The 22,255-nt window shown below is 34.2% G+C and overlaps 1 protein-coding gene across 1 annotated transcript in view; it reads left to right on the top strand.

Moving 5' to 3' along the window:
* Positions 1-22,255, top strand: part of TRDN (triadin) — a 338,537-nt gene that overhangs the window by 182,512 nt on the left and 133,770 nt on the right. Inside the window, exons 13-18 of the mRNA XM_077752724.1 lie at positions 2,048-2,101; positions 6,499-6,528; positions 16,597-16,626; positions 17,332-17,349; positions 20,477-20,509; positions 20,626-20,652. Coding sequence (XP_077608850.1) covers positions 2,048-2,101; positions 6,499-6,528; positions 16,597-16,626; positions 17,332-17,349; positions 20,477-20,509; positions 20,626-20,652 — 192 coding nt within the window. The remainder of the gene's footprint in view (positions 1-2,047; positions 2,102-6,498; positions 6,529-16,596; positions 16,627-17,331; positions 17,350-20,476; positions 20,510-20,625; positions 20,653-22,255) is intronic.

Here is a 22,255-nt window from a genome sequence, read left to right as displayed (position 1 = left end):
AGAAGTTATAGAGTTCTAAGAAAAGTTCCCCTTAATTCACAGTTCGGTGTATGGAGTGTTCCAATAGAATCTTAGGTGTGGACACGGGATCATTTTAGGAGCAGTGATCTGAGAGAACATAAAGGAAAAAGAGAATATAGGAAAATCAGCTGTTAAAATCCTAAGGTACTATACTGACTGCAATTTTAAAATCTTTTTGAAAATTAGGAACTACTTTACAATTCTTTGCTATGTTGAAATCTTTTTTTAATCTGTTTAATGTTTTATTTATTTCTGAGAGAGAGAGAGAGTGTGAGCAGGGGAGGGTCAGAGAGAGAGGAAGACACAGAATCTGAAACAGGCTCTAGGCTCTGAGCTAGCTGTCAGCACAGAGCCCCACGCGGGGCTCGAACCCAGGAACCGTTGAGACCATGACCTGAGCCGAAGTTGGACACTTAACCAACTGAGCCACTCAGGCACCCCTGCTATGTTGCAATCTTTAAAGAATGAAACACCGTAGCAGTCTAGGGTGCTTCTGGTGATCTTTTGGACCTATTCTTTCATCCTTTCACCTATTTTTTTCATTTACCAATATTTATTAAGTTACTACTAAATGCTAGTCACTTAGGTGTAGGGTTAGAGCAATACTTAAAAATTCAATACCTGTACACAAATCTTGGCTAATTATTGAGGCGATTTATCCTAGGTATACTAGGTGTGACAAAGATAGCACTAGCGTGAAGCTGGCATGGAATTTTCCTCAAGAAAAAAAATGAAAGTTAGTAATAAAGAGATCATAGGTAAAATGAAATCAATTTAATTTGGCAAAAGACATTTTCTCAGAATAATAAATGGGTAATAATAAAATTATATACGAATCAAATAAGATTTCTTTTTATAAAAAGCAAAATAAAAATTGGCATTTTCATAATCATAAAAATTATGATATAAATGAATAATTAACCCACCAAGAAGTAAAGTATGAGTTAGAAATTAAACCTCTTTTGTTTACCCAAAAAACATGGAAGCTTTGATTCTTTGCAAGTTTTTCTGATGCAATTTTATAACTCTAGAGGTATAATATTAAAGAAGCTGTAATCAACATTTGATGAGTAAATGAAAGATTGAGTACACACACACACATATGTATATATATATGTATGTATTAGCTACCACAATTTAAAATGCAAAAGCAATTTACACATTACTTAATGTATATACATAATAAGTCCTAAATAACTATGTGATGAATGAATGAACAGAGGTCAACATCTATAACAAATGACCAAATCTTCCTTCCCATATTATTAAATGATAATTAAATCATCAAAAACCTACAGAAGATAATCATGAACCATTATTGAATAAAATGGGAAATAAGCATTGCTATTTGTAATCTTTATTTCCCCTTTCTTTCATGCAAATTAATTAAATAATACATTTAAATATTTATCACATGTGTTTCTGTGTTCTGTTTCTTCAAAGAGAAAATTATGAAAAAATAACAGAAACCTGAGACAAGACAGAAGAAAGATTCAAAATGAAGTTTTCTTATTCTGTCACAATGCATACTGCCGCCCAGGACCTCATGAGTAGTGGAGTGGTGGGGGCATCTAGGCAGTACAAGGAATGGCATCTTGAGTCAGACTGGAAATGCATATTGGTAGTTCTGGGCTTTATCCTCATTTAGTCACTCAGTGACCTTCTACGAACCACTTTAGTTTTGTCTACATGTTCCATCATTTCAAAGTGCTGATAATACAGAAATAATTTGCAAAGAATTCTGAGCTTTTCAGATTCAGGTTCCAATCATATGCAGAGTTCCATGGCCAGTCAACGATAAGGCAGTTTGGGGAAACTTTTGGGTTTTTTTGGTCTCAATAAGCTTAATTCCTGGTGATCCCTTTAACAATTGTATTCATCTCACAACAAAGATTCCGAGTGCCGAGGGCAATGTTTTTTGTGTTTGTTTTTGATGTTCTAATCTTCCCCTTGTGGGGGGGAGGGGAGTTAAATATCTTTCTGAAATAGATCAACATGGTAATTTATTTACCTTTTTCTTTATAAGAGCCAGGGAAAGCTCCTGAAACCAAACAAGGGACTACAAAAGTTGCAGCACAAGGTAAGCAATAAAACACTTCAAACATTCTATTTCTTTCTTTTTAAAAAGTACATAGCATTCTATTGACAAAAGCAAAAGCTGTTTATTGCAGAATAGCACCATCTGCTGGGTTATTGCAGAAAATATTGTTGCATTACAATACACATTTCATGTTATTTATTTTTAGTACTTGGAGGAACCATGAAGGACCCAAGAATTAGTATGTTGACTCCAACTTTCCATCATGGAGCTTTTACTTTTATTTCCAAAATTAAGCCATATATTGATTGATAGATGATAGAAAGATTGATAGAGATATACAAATAAATATAATGTTTCCCATTATAGCTTGTAATTTGTGTCATATTAGAGAAATCAATCAGAATGTTATTAAGTTAATATTATTTCTTTTTTTTTAATGTTTTACTTATTTCTGAGAGAAAGAGAAAGAGAGAGAGAGAGAAAGAGAGAGAAAGAGGGAGAGAGAGAGAGGCAGCTTGAGCAGGGGAGGGTAAGAGAGAAAAGGAGACACAGAATCCGAAGCAGGCCCCAGGCTCTGAGCTAGCTGTCAACACAGAGCCCGAGGTGGGGCTTGAACCCACGAACCGTGAGACAACCTCAACTATGATGGTGTCAGTGACTTGGGAAAAATGCAGCTAAGATGGATATTTTGAAAAAATAATATTTGATAGAATATATAGAATGAGACAAAAGAAGGATTAAAAATTGTACTGAGATTTTGAGCCTGGTTGAATAGGATGATTATAACTGTCAAAAATAAGTTCCAGAGTAGGCGCCTGGGTGGCTCAGTTGGTTAAGCATCTGACTTTGGCTCAGGTCATGATCTCATGGTTTGTGTGTTCGAACCTTACTCTGTACTGACAGCTTGGAGCCTGGAGACTACTTGTGATTCTGTCTCTTCCTCTTTCTGCCCTTTGCCCAGTCATATGCCCTCTCTCTTTCTCTCTCTCAAAAATGAATGAACATTAAAAACTTAGGAAAAAAATAGGTCCCAGGAAAAGGAACTAACTTATGGGAGGAGATGAGGATTCATTTTTGGACAGCTTTATGCTGAGCAGATGGAGGGTCATCCAAGCAGCGAATTTCCTGTAGCCAATAAGAACTTAGGTGGGAGATCAATCTGATTCATTGACATTACATAATAAACTGTGTTGAAGAAATGGAATTAGACTAAAATGAGAAAGTGAAAAGAAAAATAAGGAACTATTTTTTAATCGTGTAGATGCAATGGTTGGGCAGACACTTGCTCACAATGAAATGTTCAAGGAAGGACAGAAATCACCTTAAAAGATGAGTCTATATGCATCTGTGTTAGCGTATTTCCAGTGGCTTTTTTTTCCCCTTTGGACTTATAAAACAAATATTAAAAGTCTTTGAACAATTGTAGGTAGAAAATAGAAAGAGAACAAGACAACTAAAATGTTAACCATTGCAGTCTCATTGGAATATGAAAATAAAGAGCCCATACTGAAGAATCATGTCTACTCAGCAGACCGAGGAGTCAGGAGCCATTGAGCCACATAATTCAGTGAAGTAGAATAGGTGAGATGAATGAGAGTCTGCAGTGGGACCCATGGAGCAAAAGTCAGAAAGCCATTCTGGAAGCAGTTGGATCCCGAAAGCCTGGTTTCGATTAACTTCTGGAGTGGAATCCAGCTTGACAGACCACATGGCTTTCCAGACGGCTCTGAATAAAAGCCACTCATTTTAAGGAACACAAGGCAAGAAGCAAAGCCAGTGTCAGCTATGAAGGAATAGGCCAAACATCATTCAGCTCTTGTTACTGCAGAGTTTAAAACTGAATCTATTGAAGAATATGAGAGTGGGAAAGAGGAGCACTTGTACACATACCCACATGCCTGCACTTGCATATGAATGCGTTGTTCTTAGATTATTTTAGAAATTTAAAAAAAAAAAGCTGCAAAGGATTTTGCCTATTTTTGGAGGGCTTTTCTTCTCTGTAGAATTCAGAAGAGATAACAGGTTTTCAAAATGTATTCATGTTCTCAATCCTCTTTCCGGCATTGGTTGTCCTTCTTAACAAGTATGTTTATTGCTATCCTGATGAAGTTTATGACCACTCCTTTGCCTGGGCCTCTCCCAGGACTTTCTGGACGGCAATTTTTTCTTTAAAGTTTATTTATTTTTGGAGAAAGAGAAAAAGAGAGCTAGGGAAGAGAAGAAAGAGAGGGAGGGAGAGGATCCCAAGCAGTCTCCACCCTATCAGCACGGAGCCCAACATGGGCTCAATTTCATGAATCATAAGATCTTAACCTGAGCTGAAATCAAGAATTGAACGTTTGATCAACTGAACCACCCAGGTATCCCTGGACAGCAATTTAAAAAAAAAAAATTTAAGTTTATTTCTTTATTTTGAGAGAGAGAGAGCAGGGGAGGCACAGAGAGAGGGGGAGAGAGAGAATAGCAGGTAGGCTCTGCACTGTCAGCACAGATCCCAATGTGGGGCTCAATCCCATGAACTGTGAGATTGTGACCTGAGTCGGACACTTAATCGATTAAGCCACCCAGGTGCCCCAGGACAGCAATTTTTAATTTGTGAATTTGTTATTCTGTTTTTGTTTAAAGAGCTCTCTACCAAAATCCTTTGATCCAACTTACTGGAGACTCAAATTATGAGAAGTACTGTAGAGATAAGTATATAAGAGAAAAACAAAATAAAGTATGTCTTGCAGTAAATAAAAGGGTACATCCATTTCATTTTTTTCTTTACTAAACAAATTCCAGGCAAAATACAAGAATTAGTGAATTCCATAATCAAAATATATGCTTGTTGGATGATTTTGAAAATTACAAAGCATCTTGGAGGAAATTCATACTTGTAAAGTAAAGCACTAACAACAAATAAGTCTACCGAGTCAAACCTACAGGGTTTGCTGAAATTATGCCTTGTGCCTTTTAAATCTATCCAGTGTTGCTCTTATCTTCAAATTCTTTTTAGTTGTTCTCTTTATTATTATCCTCATTATGTCATTGGATTAGATGGATGCTTTAAATTAAAAATATAAATGTAGATCCTTTATACATTTTGTATATTACAGTTAAAACCCCATTAAAAGGAACAAATGTTACAAGATAGAATTATTTTGTTTGTGAAATAAATTTTAACAACAAAAGTAACAACATTTAATAACATTTAGAAAATAGAAAACAAACACCTATAGTAAATTAAATTAATAAATTTAAATATATTCCCGTGCAGTCTTTTGTTCCTGAGTTTTAGACCTAACTCTGTTAGTTCTTTCTATATAAGCATGTGCAAACCATTTACTGTCTGTAAGGTAGGTTTCTTACTCTGGGCTACTTTCCTCAGAAGGCTGCTGTAAAGCCCCACAGAGAAGCTGTACATGAAGGTGCTTTAGTAAGTGTAGCCCAAACTAAACACCCAAAGTAGTCTTNCTTTTTTTTTTTTTTTTTAGTTTATTTGTTTATTTTTAGAGACAGTGGAAGGGACAAAAAGAGAAAGAGAGAGAGAATCCCAAGCAGCTCTTCACTGTCAGCACAGAGCCCCACTTGGTACTCAATCTCATGAACCATGAGCTGGAACCAAATGACCCCATCCCCCAAATTCTGATTCACTCAGGCAAGATTACTTTAAGAGGATGTGCACAATCTCTGATTCAATTTATGTGGCCTAAGGCTTCTTTGAGTGGGTTTCGCTCCCGAATGAACTTTATACAGAACAAAGAGGCATCTTGCTTGGAGCAATCCGAAGCTAACCCTACATGTTTTTGGTAACAAATATATGTTACAACCTAGACCCAGAATTAGATTCATGATCCAAGATTAAATGAATTCCACCACAGAGGAAGTCAGATTTCAAAGACGATTAAAGTGTTCCTTGCCTTTTCTCTGTGTAGAGGTGGTGTACATTTGCTATAAGGAAGGTGGGACTGTCATTATCCCTTGCTGAAATGGTACATTTTAAACACACTACTGTAAATGCATATAATAAATTGGTACATAATTTTTTAGTAGCTAGGCAGAGATAATTTATAAAATATTACATTCATTCTGGGCATAGATCCAGACATATTCTTCTAGAAGTGTTTGTGGTTTTCTCAGATATAACAATTTCAAACCTAAAATGAACTTATATGAAACACATACCGTACTTATTAATTTGACTCCTTGTCTATGTAATGACATATTTTTTAATTCTTTTTTTGGTTTTATGCTCATATCTGAGTTTTTACAAAACCCTCATATGAAATAATATTTTCAGGTTATTCTCTTATTGCATATTTAAATGCATTAATTTATGTATAGATAACCACTCAATTTATGAATACATGGAATGCTTTCTCAGATTCCCAGGAGCATACTGAAGAATGATCATTTAATATTGTCTTAACATGATTTTATTTATCTTATTTCAGCAACAGCCAAAAAAGATGAAAAGAAGGAAGGTATGTTTAATGCAAAAATTCCACTATGCCTTTTGTGTAAACAGTTTACCAAAAATCAGTGTTGGATTTTGACTACCATCTTGTCTGTATTTTCTATGGGTAACAGGATCTCTGTTATGCACACATTTCTCATAAATGTATTTTTCTACTTTACTTCATGTAAATGGGTAAACTACTTTTCAAAAAATTATTTTTTAATTAAAAAATTATTTTTGTTACTTAAAAAATTTTTTCAATGTTTATTTATTTTTGAGACAGAGAGATACAGAGCATGAGTGAGGGAGGGGCAGAGAGAGGGAGACACAGAATCTGAAGCAGGCTTCAGGCTGAGCTGTCAGCACAGAGCCTAAAGTGGGGTTCGAACCCATGAGCCATGAGATCATGACCTGAGCCAAAGTTGGAAGCTCAACTGACTGTGCCACCCAGGTGCCGCATGTTTATTTATTTATTTTGAGAGAGACAGAGATAGCATGAGTGTCAGAGGGGTAGAGAGAGAGGGGGGAGAGAGAGAGAGAATCCCAAGCAAGCTCTGCACTGTCAGCACAGGCTTGAACTCCCAGACCATGAGATCATGACCTGAGCTGATATAAGGAGTCAGTCGCTTAACCAACTGAGCCACCCAGGTGCCCCTCAAAAATAAATTTTAAATCTCATCTCTCTTAAGATAAAGGTGATAAAACATAATCTCTCAAAATCCCAGAACTTCCATTCCATTAGAGGTTTTATCAAATTTCAAAAATATGAAAAATACAGACTATTTTACTATATTAACTACTTATATCTCTGACACTGACCAGCAAATGACCAATGTCAAGCAAATCACCAGTAGCAGATGCTACTTTGTTCTATTAAGTTGCAAATAAGTCATAGCCCATCCACAGCACACCGCCTCCTTTTGTCAGAGTGTCTTGAGGTAGAGTAAAATATTCTTGCTATCAAAGAAAACTTGCACCCAATGGAATTTAACAGGTAAGGAAGATTTTATTTAAGACTGTTGCAATAGGGCCCAAGTCCATTGTACTGGAAGTTGAACTCTTAACACCACTGTAACAAAAAGCCTAAGAATTTTAAAGCTCTGAGATGAGCTAGTGGAAAAGTACCAGAAGACGTAGGGTGATTGGGGCATGGAGCATGGGTCATTGTGATTAGGCCATCTGTGTTACTAATTGTTGCTTATTGAAGTTAGGCTCCTACCCTCCCACATAGACTGGGAGATAAGGGCACTGTGTCTTTTGATAATTAAATTTCAAAAGGATGCCTCATTACATTTTTTTTTTTCGGTCTTGAGAAAGATATTTCCAGGTATAAATCTATATTTCAAAGGAATAGAGAAAGAATTTACAATTGCAAGGTTTCTAGTGGTGTCTGGGCAGCTCAGTCAGTTAAGTGTCAACTTCGGCTCAGGCCATGATCTCATAGTTTGTGGGTTAGAGCCCCACATTGGGCTCTGTGCTGACAGCTCAGAGCATGGAGGTTGCATCTGTTTCTTTGTCTCCCTCTCTCTCTGTCCCTCCCTTCCTTGTGCTCTCTCTCTTCCTCTCAAAAATAAACATTAAAAAAAATAAGAAAAGACTTTACAATCGTACGTTTTCTAAAGTAAATGTACTAATAAATGGGAAGTTGAGAGCCTACAATTAGGAAGGCACCTGTCTAAAATTTATTCAAGCTAAGGGAAATATTAAGCCCATCTCAGTCACTGTGATTTTATTTACAGAGATGTTTCCTATGCACCCTGAGAATACTTAGACAGGATCTAAATATCACCACTGTTTATTAATCCAGGCTTATTTTCTTAGTAAAAATAGTATGAAGACATAAGCAACCATTGCTAACTTTGAAAATGACAATTGTATCTAATTAGCGTTCATGTAATTTGAGAAAAATGGAAAGCAAGTGTTATATTTTATATTTAGCATTATCAGAATTTTGAATAATCATAGTTTGGGAGTCACATTCTGCTTCTATTAAACAAAAATCTAAGAGTTCATAAATATGAGACAGAAAAAATATTTTAGTTGGTCGTTATTTGTTCAGAGAGAGCAAAACCATGGTATTAGAATAAAGCCTACAGACACATTAGNTTTCTGTTGCTTCATCATTGGTGTATAAAAATGCAACCGATTTCTGTAGTAGTGTGTTTCTTTTAAGAGATTGAAGTCAGTATTAATTACCCATGTAAACGTAGCAAATCTTTCAGTGTATTCTAGAAATTATTTCACTTTCATGATCAACACTGTGATGAGGATACAGTAATGTTGCAAGAAAAAAAGAGGTAGTAATTTCTTGGCACAGTTTTTGATAGACAGTAACTTCTCAAAAATGTTCATCTTTCTCCTACCATTCTTTCTTGGGAATAAAGAACAATTTACCATTTAAGTTAGGAAAGAAGAATAATATGAACAATTATATTTCCATTTATTAGTATTCAAACCAAAGTATTAAAAGACCTTTGGGTATACAAAACAGTAGCCAAATTACTAACTGAATAATATTAGGCTATATGATTCTTTTTCCTCATTGCCATGCCTCGAGGACTTTTTGTTCTATTTTTCTTGGATTAGATGCCTCATTTTCTTCTTCTTCTTCTTCTTCTTCTTCTTCTCCTTTTTTTTTTTTTTTTGAGAAATTGTTGATAATCAATATGCAATATTTGGAAGAGCTTGGAGAGCTTAGGCACAGTTTTGCCAGGGAGATTCAAGCAATTCAGTATTCACCACCAGGTATAAAATGTATAAAATACATACTGTTATTATTATTATTATTATTATTTTCAAAGAGTTTCATAGATTATCTTTTATCTCCTATTTGGAAAAGTTTTATAATTTTAAAGATTATGATGTTTGAGAAACAAGATAGCTATCTAGAATAATTTTCATTGTTTCCGATACATAAAGGAGAACAGATTCAATGTCCAGCTATTCTAGCCAGTCATTTGATTTTGTTTCATGAGCTTCTATTTCCCTTGCTTCTGTTAAGCAGGTTAGGGAGGTATACGGTGGTAAGCTTTTAGGCTCTTGTTTCTTATTTTCTATAATCTCAATAAGATTTGAAATTTTTTCCCTAGAGGCAGGAAGCACATGTCAATTCAAATGAGGCATATTTGTACAAATCACCAGATACAACTTGAATTTTCAACATTTACTTTTATACAAAGTTTATTTCTACTCACACTCAAACTTTTGGGGTATAATTCAAAGATATTAATGGTTGGCAACGTTCTTAGAGGAGAATCAGGAGGGCTTTAAGGCTTAGAATGCTGTGGGAAGTTCTTTTGTTAGTGAATTTTAAAATGCATTTTAAAAAGTGCATACCAATTTCCTTATTATCAAAGATGATCTGGGCACCAGGAGGCAAAGAGCTTTTTGCATAGTGAACTCTGAAGATTAACTTTTCATCTTAAGATCTTATCCCCCCTATGTCCCTTCAAGTCTCTTTTAGAAATCTTAACAAGAGAGACTCTTGGGGGCACTGAGCTTTGCCCATCACCTTTACTGTTCTTCGGACTTTGGGCATCAGAACCACCATCTCTTAGCTTAAGTGGAGTGACATTTTTGAATATTCAACTGGGGTCATTTTGCAAGCCTTTTTCTACTGAAATTTCCCCCGTATGCCACTCTTTCTCCCCCTACAGATACTTAACTTGTTATCTGTTAACACACAATTTTTCCTATTTTTCATTAGTTCTCAAAGTCAAAGTCCCATTAAATTGCACTTTTCACTACAAATGTGCTTATTCTCTATTTCTTACATCATTGCCCCACTCTCCTTGTAGACGTGGAGACTCAAATCCTGGGGTAAGCTTCAATCTCTGTTATTCCTTTGGCTCTGACATTTTTGTCTTCTGGAATTTTTAATTTGGCTGAACTCTCTTTTGTTTAATCTTGCCTAAAATAGTGAGAACGGCTGATCTTCATTCCCTGTAGCTCTCACCTCACATTGCCGTTTGTGGCCTTACATCGGTTTTTCTAACTTCTCATGTGAACTAGGACAATCATCTCTGAAGTCACGGGTCCTTGAAATGTGGTCAAGGACTCCTGGGGTCCCTGAGACCCTCTCAGTGGTTCCTCAAGGTCAAAACTATATTAATAAAGATATGAATTCCTCGTGTGCCTTGTTCATTCTCATCCTCCCATGAGTATGCCCTGGCATTTTCCAGAGGCTACATAATTTGTGATTCTGCAACAGATTGAATACTTAAGCAGATATGCAAATCCAACCATCTTCTCATTAAGCTAGACATTAATAAGATTCACAGAAGTGTGAAACAGAGTCAGTCATCTCATCACTTTTTGTATTGGAAAATATATTTATCATAAAAATATTTATGTTAACATGTAACAGGTTTATCCTTTTTTAATAAATGCATAAGCAAATATATTTTAAAAATTTTTATCAACTTTAAATTTTAATTTATTATTTATTTATCTGTTTTTATTATATGTGCTTTTATTAATATAATTTATTGTCAAATTGGCTTACACTGGTGCTCATCCCAACAAGTGCCCTCCTCAATGTCAGCTTTAATTTTTTTAATTAATTTATTTATTTTAAGAAAGGGGGGGAGAAAAATCCCAAGTAGGCACCACACTGTCACCACACAGAGTCTAAAGCGGGGCTTGAACCCACAAACCACGAGATCATGACCTGAGCTTAAATCCAGAGCCAGATACTTAACCAACTGAGCCACTCAGGTGCCCCTCAACTTTAATTTTTAAAATTATAAACATTAATAGATAGAAACTGCATAAATAAAAGCTGTTTGGGGTCTTTTAAAATTGTGAATTAAGTTAAAGGATTTCTGAGATGAAACAGTTTGAGAAGCTCTAACCTAAATAATCCTGCCTATAATATTTTCTCTAAATACTTTCCTCCAAAATATTGAACTGGCTTCATAAAATTTTTCCTGTTGTTAGCTACTTAAAATATTCACTAGCTCCACATTGACCACAGATTATAGTCTACAGGCCTTAAACTAAAATCCAAATCCCTGTATTCTGTTTTCTAACCTCCTGTCATGCACACATCTAGACAAAGTCAAAGCCAAGGCCTATATAATTCTGCCAGTAAAGATACAATGAGCCCTTTGGAGATAGAGACAATTGATTACTTTCATGGTAAGTAAAATTACCATTAATTATCATTAATTCTTCATGGTCAGCAAAAGCAAGAGTAGCTAAAAGTTCCAGCACATCATGGTTCTTGCCCTACACACCGAAAAACGATGACATCCTGCCAAAGAGGCCAGAGAATGCAACACCAGTTAAGAATATTTCAGTGCTGAGGAGCCATTTCTAGACCACAGTCACATGGTTTCATGGTCTGCAATTCTATTCTCAAGGGTTCTAGGCAGGAGAACTCAGGAGGCGATAAGAAGCTGTCTATGACAGCCTCGCATTGTTTTATGTTCTGGAAGGATCATGAGGTATTCTTCTGAGACTCACATTAGCTCTGGTTTAAAACTTGGCCTGAATGGCCTATATGGATATGTGGATGGCCACCATGACACCATGGTGGAAACTTTTTTGTATACTTCTACCAACTTTTTTTTCTTTATGTATCACATACTTCCATAACAAGCCATTCTCAAGTTTACACATAGAACTTGCTGCCTTGCCTTTGTTCCTGCTGTTATCAGAGCAGAGCTTTTCCTTTCCTTTTCCTTCGATGTTTTATTCAATGTTTTTAGGGCTCAGGAAAAATTCTACTTCCTCTAAGACATCTGCCTGATCCTCTCAATTAAATATACTTTCTTTTTCATTTATAATGCCACTTATATCTTGCCACGTTGTACTTCGTATTACTAGTATTCAAGTTCCTTATACTCTAATTGACTTTAAAACTTCTGACCATGTCTAAGTCAGTTTCATTTCCTTTTGGGACTAACACATTTTCTCAGTTATCACATTTCTTAATAAATATTTATTCTGTGAATGAATCAATAATATCAAGGACTCTTAAGACCAATATGAGAGCCACAAAAAAATTGAGTAGGTATTTAATTTTCCACATCCCAGGCAGGGAAGAATTTTTTAAATTATTATTAGAAGTTATATTCGAATGAGGTTTTTAGGTCGGAGAAATCATAACCAAAAACTGACAATTTCATCATAGGTATATTTTGATCACTAGCTCCTACCTGGGTTGCAGTAGCAGATCCAGGTAGATCCCATTCACTTAATCTTAGCTTCATTATGAATTCTTAGGGCCTGGAAAGCCTTTGAGTTTTTTTGCAATACAATTTATCTTCTGAAGGACACAGTTCCATTGAGAATGAACCAGGTTACATTTCTCATTTATTATAGCTAGAACAAGAGTGAGGAGAGCTGAATGCATGTGAGAATTAATTCTAGGTTCTAGAGCTTCAGAATTGAGATCTGAAGAGAGATTGTGTTGAAAAACATAGCAAAATATCTGTTATTGTAACTGAGTAAAGGTGTCAATGCTGCAAGTTACACAAAGAAAATGGAGTACTTCATCACCTCCATTATTAGACTACATAGAATTAATTTTTCCTTTCAATATAACTGATATTTATTTTTCTCTGGCATATATTAGGAATATAATAGACCATACCTGATACAGTAGTCCCCCTTTCTGCGTGGCTTCATTTGTGTCAGTTTCAATCCCTTGGGGCCAACTACCACCTAGAAGCAAATGATCCTGCTTCTGACACAAGGCTAGAAGGTCCATAGCAGTCTCAAGTTAGTCATAATGTCATCACACAGGCATTTTATCATTTCACATTATCCAATAAGGGGAACACAGTGTAGTAAGATATTTTAAGAGAGACCATATTCACATGACTTTTATTAGAGTGCACTGTTATAATTTTTCTATTTTATTATTATTATTACTAATCATTTGCTGTGCCTAATTTATAAATTAAATTTTATCATAGGTATGCATGTAGAGGAAAAAAAACAGTATATATGGGGTTTGGTACTATCTGCGGTTTCAGGCATCCAGTGGGAGTCTGGAATGTATCCCCCTTGGATGAGGGAGACTACTGTGCATTGCCAGTGATGAGTGAATGATGAATTGAACAGATTGCAAACACATCACTTCTTTTAAATCACAGCTGCTGTGAGCCTTGATATTCTTAATAAAAGACTGTTGTTCAGATTATTGGGCATATGGTCTTTAGGGAAGTATATTCACTTACTAAGCCTTTATAATATTTTTAAGCTGTTTCAGCAGAATGTTGAGAAGGTATAATGAAATTTAATAGCCTGAGTATTAACGGCTGGTACTAATAGCTTTTCAGGGTCAGTATGTGATCTTTCAGTTCCAAGCATTATGTTTTTTGTTGCTCAGGTGTTTTAGTTGTAGAAGTCTGCTGTTCTGTTGACTCCTAGCCCTAAAACACTATTTTATAATGGCATTTTAGGTTAATTTCACTATAGCTCCCAATTTTTAAAACAAATGTAGTTAACTTTTGAACGACCTACTTGGTTAAATCAAGGCTGGTTATCTTGCTACATTTCTTCTTCATGAAGTATTTTACTTTATCTGAATAAGTTTTATACTTATCTGATCCTGGGCTTCAAATTTTTTTTATCTTTCCTATCAGTATAATTGATATTTACTACATTATATTACCAACTTCTATTATGAAGGAAAAAGACTGCTGATTAAAACAATAAACATGTCACAGATACACATATTGTATTTAGTTTTCGACACCTACTCCATGCCAGCATCTAGTCAGAGAATAGGGGTGGTGGTGGAAATAATCTTTTCATCTGTCATCTCTCTGTCTCTCCCACCAGTCTTCCCAAACTTTATTTTCAATTGTATTCCTTTAAAAAAATTTTTTTTAATTTTATTTTATTTTTGAGAGAGAGAGAAACAAAGCACAAGTAGGCCAGTGGCAGAGAGAGAGAGAGAGATACAGAGACAGAGAATCAAAGCAGCCTCCAGGCTCTCTGACGTGGGGCTCGAACTCACAAACCAAGAGATCATGACCTGAGCCAAAGTCAGACTCAACCGACTGAACCACCAACATGCCCTATTCAGTTGTATTCCTGAATAACCATTTGCCCACAATAATCTTCCTGTGTTTTCCATATTGGCTGTATTCTAGGCTGAAAAGATTACTCTGAGAGTCGCATGACCTTTTGGGCAGGAAGAAATCCTACTTCAGTATACTGGAGCCGAACGAATTCATAATGATCATTGAAAGTTTCACTTCATAGTTTCAGCTGATGTGCTATACAAATCCCTGTCTGTATTACTCATGAAATGTTAGACATATGAGTAAGATATTTATCATATTCTTATATGAAATTATTTAATATTTTCTATATATTTGTGTTACTTGTTTATCTTATTAGAGTAATTACTCAGGAAGGAAATGAATGAGAAATTGCTTATAAAACACATTTAAATAGCAAATTTAACCTACTCAATTATAGTTCCAGATGAGAAACTAAATATCAAGAAAAATATTTTTTGAGTGTGTGGGAAGGATATTAAGAAAAGTCTAGTCTAATATTCTTTATACTGTGCCATGCTGGGCATAATAGTGCTTAATAGATGTTTACTCAATACGTAAATGTTCTGTTCCAAGGACTTACTATTTTTCAAAATAAGGCTTGTTTGTTTTTCCTTTGTACATGAAACATATCCCTATTACAGAAAAATTAGAAATTCACAGAGAAAGAGTTGCAAAAATATTATTTTAATGACTGTGTGTTTTTCTGTTATGTTGATATCCTATGAACTCTTTAACAGTTCCGCTACTGTTCAGAGGGTTACTATTACCATTATTTAGAGATATAAAACAATGTCATGGAAAGTCTCTTCCTATATATATTTTTATAACAATTTTCCATTTTTCTCTTTGAATTTCTGGTAGTGAACTTACTATATCAAAAGCATATACTCATTTTTATGACTTTCTAGGTTCTTTCTCCAGTTGCTTTCCTAAAATGTGTTTCTAGCTTATACTTGTATGAAAGTGAGTTTTTACTTTTACAACACTATTACTGTCATTGGTTATCATTTTTTTAAACAACTCAGTTGATGCTCTAACTGCTTTTTGTGGACAAACTCCTATTCATTGTCATCTTTAAACATTTTAGCTCCATTACTTCATTATGAAAATAAAATCAGAGAACTAACCATCCCTATATGACATATAAGCCATTAACTTACATATTATTAGTGAATGTCTACTATCCTTAGTTCTAAAGTATATAATTATCATCCAGAAAACCATTATCTACCTTTTCCAATGTTCAAGTTATAGTTTCTTATTACAATTCTAACTTCAGTAATATCCAGAAAATTTCAAAGCTAATGTACGGAAGAGGTAAAGAAAAAGAAACCAAAATATTTCTAGTAAAAAATGTAAGATGCGTCTATACTAAAGTAAAATGGGATCAACACTTCTCATTTTTTTTTCAAGTGATAGGTACAGAAAATTGTATGGTCTAAATACTAAAAAAGAATAAAATTTCTTAGACCTAAGCTGAATACACAAAAGAAATAAAACAGATGTCTGTTGGCTATTGAATACACATTACTACATGGCAGCTGCTAAGTATAATAATGTGTTCATCAGTAACTTATATGGCAACATCAACCTGTTTTGCTCCTTAGAAATAATTGAATATTTGTATTGTAAATATATTGATTGTTCAGAGAGTGCAAAACAGGTCTGGGTGGCTCCAGATTGAACAATTGAAACTTCGGACTAAATTCATGGGCTTTAGCCCATCTTTATGGGAATAGACCATATATTTTCTCAGTTTGACTTTCTATGAAAACATTTTTAGCTTTGATAGGTACAATGTAATCTCCGTGGAAATCATATATGGATATTTTCTTTCATCTCTTTTTTTTTGTAATCTTTGTATCTCAGAAAATTTCTTATATACTGTTTCACTGTAATACTCATCTTCTCAAAAACAGAGTAATTTCTCTTCAAGCCTCATATCCTAGAATACTATGCAATTGGTCCACTTTATTAAAGATTACTTCAGAGTGTTCTGCACTTTGCTGTAAACTAATACATTGTTGAATTATTTTATCATCTTTATAAATAATTTATCTTTGTGTTTTCAGATTCTAAGAAAACAAAAACAACTATAGAAGGTATTGGAAATATTTTCTTTTTCTGTCTTATACTTAATGAATCCCCAAATTGCATTTCTCCTTAAAGGACTATTGTAGAAGAAAAAACTATATATAGGATAAAAGAGAGAAGGAGAGAGAAAGAGAAAGATTCAGAATGAGAGAAAGAGTCAAATCTTTTCTGACAATATTGCTATGAGAAATATTTAGCAAAGTAAAAAATAAATATTGTATATGTTTACCTTTCACAATAATTGTTTTCAAAGAAATGTTTGCTTGACAAGAAATTGAACAATGTTCAGTATCAAGCATTTATTTTACCAGAAAGCATAAATTCACTTAATCTAGGATACACCAGCATCAATTAGGAACTGAATCATTACTTTAAGTCTTGAATGGCATCATAACTCATCTGGCAAATGTACCTGTTTCTTTTGTATATGTTCATATGGGTTTACGTGTGCACCTGTGTATAAGAAGACTGCAAGGCATAAATCATTGAAAATGATTAAGCAATGTAGGTTAATTTATTGTCAAGCAATGTTTTGCTCTCAAATTATGGAAACATCTACAGTAATCGGCAATACCTCAGAGCAACACTGAAATTTAAGGGAAGAGAATGGGGAAGGGGGTGGAAAAATTATAATCTAGTCAATATGTTCACAGAATAGTTTTATCTTTAAAAGTTTTAAGAGCAAATTGTTTTCTTTTTATTTCTTTCAACAGAACAACCCAAAGGAAAAAGTAAGGAAATACATGCAAAGTATATTTGTGTGTATGTTTTTTCTCCTTACTACCATAATTGGCCTGCTGATAGACTTGCAGTTTTGAATCCCTGTTTTTATTCTATGCATGTGAACTCGATTTGTTGTTTTTCTGTCAAGATGAAAAAGTACACAACCTGAGGATCAAAGGGACCTAAAAACACGGCAATCATTCTCAAAGTCCTTTTTCAAATACATACAATCATCTAATAATATTATCCACAGCCTCATAACTAAAAATACAACTTCATTCCATTAACCAAAACTGTGAGTGTAAATAAAGTTCCTGTAATTTGGTTAGTTCTCAGTCCTTAAAAAAGACCAAATAGAAGTTATTTTTCAGGCTGGTTTCATAACCTCTTTCCCATTATCTTTCTTCTTGCAACCCATAAATATTTTGGTATGTTCATATGATATATATGACATTTTGTTCAAACATGGTTTCCCCCTTATAAGCACATGAGCTCTGTTTGTAATAACATTGCTTGGAAACCATACCTTAGGCAGCATCTACTGTTGCTTTAACACTGTATTAAAGCTGTTTGCCTTGAGGTTGTGTTTTTTGCAAATATACACTCTCCTCTGAAGACATTAGGATATATTGAACTAATGGAAACAAAAACCCCAACCTGACCCTACTCGATCGGCCATTAAAAATCATCACATTCCCAGAAATGTAGAGCTTTTAAGGATCCCAGTGATACTTAAAAACATCTGGTTTAAAATACATACCATTTTTGAAAACTTTATGTATGTTTTGGTCCTGCAAAAGCTTAGGACAGTGAGGCATTCTATATCATAAAAATGCTCTGAAATGTTCTGTGGGATGAATCATGAAGTTGTAGTGCAACTCAGCCAGGGGGAGCAATCTATCTATAAAGAAGTATGTGTTCCTTCAGTTTCAGATTTATGTGTGTGCACTGTGCTGATGAGCCTGAGCACACGGATACAGAACACTCTATAAACCATTGCAGGACATTGAAGGACAACTGGAGATTTGAAAAATGATGTTAAATAATATATGCATACACATATAACCCGAAGGCCCTTGCTTTATTGCAGTTTGTATAATTTAAAAGATCCCGCAGATACACTGCACCTCCTTAGCAATCTTGGGAGAGTTGGTAGCTTTAATTTAAGAAAAAATATGCCTTCCCAAGCATTCATTTACACGTCAGCTGCTTCCCTTATTGAGAAATTCAGTGGATTTTGACTTGGGCAGGAATAGGAAAAAGAAAAAGAATTTTCCTTTAAACAACTATTAATTATTACTAAATTAACTTATTTGTCCTGGTTTATCATCTAGATTTGCTTTTATTGTTGTTAATGTTGTATCTTTTAATTTGTTTGATTTCATTTTTTGTCTTTAAGATTGCTTTATTCAATTACACATCTCTAACTTTTTACTCTTGTTTTGCTTTTACTTTCCTAGTCATCACAATTAAGATGCTTGTTTTTTTACTTAAAAAAAATCATGGTGGGGAAGCAGAGTGAAGAGTACATGGGACCTTCCTATACACAGTTTTGAAAATTCATGATCTATAATTTTTTCAGAATAAGAAGTAAAAAAAATCAATCATAGATATGATTTGGCAGTCCCTGTTGAATTAAAGGGTAAACAAATTTATGTTTATTAAAGATCATTCAATAATTACCTCCTGAATTGTCCCATATAATAAATGCTCTCAATAGCATTTTTCTTCATGTTCCAAGTTAGCACAGATACTTTTTTGCTTATATAATGGCTTTCTCATGTTGATTGGAAGGTCCTTGTTTTAACTTTGAAATCTCACGTATCTCTGGGATTCAATTTTGATGCATATCCAGATTACTTCCACTATGTTTTTGACTGTCATCACTGCAAATTTCTTAGAAATGTTATGTGATTGGTGCTTCAGTCCTGTAGTAAATTAAGCAACACATTTAGTTACTCCATGTTTTTCAAACAACTTTTGGGAATGTTCTTACTGTGTTTAATTTTAGCTAAGTCCCTCAAGTGTCTGCTTTTTGACTTGTAACACTCGGTCAACTCACTTGTTTTATTTGTTTTGCTGCCTAGATGCAATGTTGTGAGTGGATAAATTGCTCATTATACTTAACATGACTACACTTTGATAAACAAATTATACACTTGAGCAGCTGATGAGATGACCAGAGAGATTTGATGGCACTCTATGCTTATAAAATATGGTTCTTAAAATTCTTTCACCATAAACATCTTCTAGTCTCCAAAATGTATTCATTGAATGCAACTTTAAGAAATCTTCACCTACCTGCTCTTTTAAAAATCCAGTAATAATACACCTATGTTAAAACACTTCTTGAAACTCTTCTTTTAAACTAATTTGACAAGCTTGTCAAGGCAAAAAAAAATAGGATTATAGATAATAGCACTCCATGTAAAATTAGTACTTGCACTTTATATAAAATTAGTGCTTATTATATTATAAATGCCATCTTATTCTTGAGGCCAGAATAATGCTTTACCTCACACCAATATTGGCAAAACTGGATTCTTAAAAAAAAAAACACTATCTAAAAAGGACTCTGTATGGAGCATTTGTCCTAAAAACATGGGATGTGTGTTTTGCTTTCCCCTGAAAATTCAGTCTATTTTAGTCTCCTCAGCAAAGCCTTTGCCTTAGCTAAATGAATATAAGATAAAAAGATTTCAACTTCAAAGAGGAAGTCCATATGAAATCTGTTCATCTTTATCTGAAAATTATTTTAAAACAGCTGCAATAATTATCTCCTGTGCTTATTTTTTACCCCAAATTTATTTCACATTGATCTAATACAATAGGAAATTAATTATTTTCCAGCCTTTATAGACCCTATTTAATTTTCTTTGCTTTATAACCCACGAAAAATTTTAATTCCTCTTATATAGAATATTTCTATGCTGTTCTGTGCAGGAACTCCATGAGGGAAACAGAAGGAAAGATTTAAGTAGACACTCTTAGTCTTTTCATGACAATTTTCAGGTGCTGAGTACAGCATTAGCACATACATGTTTCTTTGTGTTAAAGCAATTAAATTATGACATATAAAATTGGAATAATAATAATGATGGTAATAATAATAACAACAATGATAATATGTTTCAGAACAGGAAAAGAAAGACAAACATGTGGAACCAGGTAACTGTTTTTAAATTCCTCTATCTTACTTTCATGTTATTACTTAATTTACAATTGAATACTGAATTGCCATAGAATGGCTTGGAATTTTGATTTTTTTTTCTTGTTTGATACAGCAAAGTCATCAAAGAAGGAACATTCAGGTGAGTTAGTCTGATGTTGCTGGGTTCTTTCAACCTGATGTCCAATGGTTATTAATGCTGCAGCCTCAGACAAGTGGTAAGAACCATGGCAGGAAAGGATAGGAAACCCCTCCATCCTGTAGTCCTTCTTTCAAGTTCTTGACATAGAGTTAGCACCAATGAAGTTTTAGAAAATGAAAGACAAATAATTTGTTCCACTCTTGCTACCCAGTGTATGTTTGTGAACCAGCAACACCAGGTTGTTAGCATCCTCCATCCTGGAGTGACTGAATCAGAATCTGCAGCTTCCTAAGGTCCCCAGTGAATTTTTCATAATAGTGTTTGAGAAGCAGTGTTTAGTGTAGAAAACAAAACAAAACAAAACAAAAACCAAAACAACAGAAAAACCACTTTCTATAAGTGCATCCAATATTGCTTTACTTGTAAAATATGGAATATTCAATTCCAGCAAATATTCTCTCCCTATTCAAAATGTTGCTTAATGACATTTCTTGAGTACTCAGGGGAGCTGCAATGAAAGTAGAGATAGATTTTGCCCTCAATATATTTACATTCTAATGGGGGAAAATTGAATTGAAAATCAGACAATCAGTAAAACACACATACAAACAAACAATTCTAAAAATGCAGTAGGTATGAAATGCAGTAGGTATGAATATCAAATAGTTTTCTTAAAGGTTTGTAGCATTTAGCCTGCAGATTAGTTATTTTGAATGAAAATAAATGCAAGTTTCTAAACTTATTTTATTGACTTAATTTTGAAATATTACCTACTAATTTTGCAAATTTCTACTCAAGGTACTTCATTGAGTTTTCGTGTGTGTGGGTGTGCGTGTGTTTGCGTGTGTGTGTGTGTGCTTGTATTTTATTGTATTTAAATGGAAATAACATTTTATTGCACTTAAATGGAAATTAACATTTATTCAGTGTTATGTAAATAACCATACAAATATAGCACCACTATTTACTACCCCAACACAGACCACAGCAAAACACAGGTTCAAAGCTACATTTCTTATTCTTCTTCTAAGTTTGTAAAACCTCCCTAGACAACCCAAATCCATTTTGTTCTCCCTTGAACTAGCTTCCATAGCATCATCTTCTTTCCTTTATAATAGCACTTAATATATAGTCAGAAATTAGAGTGTCTATTTTAATGCCAAGCACACAGTAGGCACTTGATAATGGTTTATCACATGAAATGAGAAACATCAAATAGAATAATCACATTAAAAATTAAATGGGAATGAGTTTTAAATAATTTTCAAGATGAAATGATCACACATTTTACGATTTCACATTAATGTTGATATTACTTATCCTTTAGGAAGGATTGTAGTGAGAAAGAATGAAATCATGCCATCTGCAACAACGTGGATGGATCTGGAAGGTGTTATGCTGAGTGAAATAAGTCAGTCAGAGAAGGACAGATATCATATGTTTTCACTCATATGTGAATCTTGAGAAACTTAACAGAAGTCCATGGGAAGAGAAGGGGAAAAAATTAGTTACAGACTATAGGGAGGGAGGCAAACCACAAAAGACTCTTAAATACAGAGAACAAACTGAGTGTGGATGGGGGAGTGGGGGAGAGGAGAAAATG

Source organism: Crocuta crocuta, unplaced genomic scaffold (assembly GCF_008692635.1).
Source record: "Crocuta crocuta isolate KB4526 unplaced genomic scaffold, BGI_CrCroc_1.0 scaffold230, whole genome shotgun sequence".
NCBI lineage: Eukaryota > Metazoa > Chordata > Mammalia > Carnivora > Hyaenidae > Crocuta > Crocuta crocuta.
Note: the sequence above shows the minus strand (reverse complement) of the source record. Positions and strands in the feature narration are given on the sequence as shown.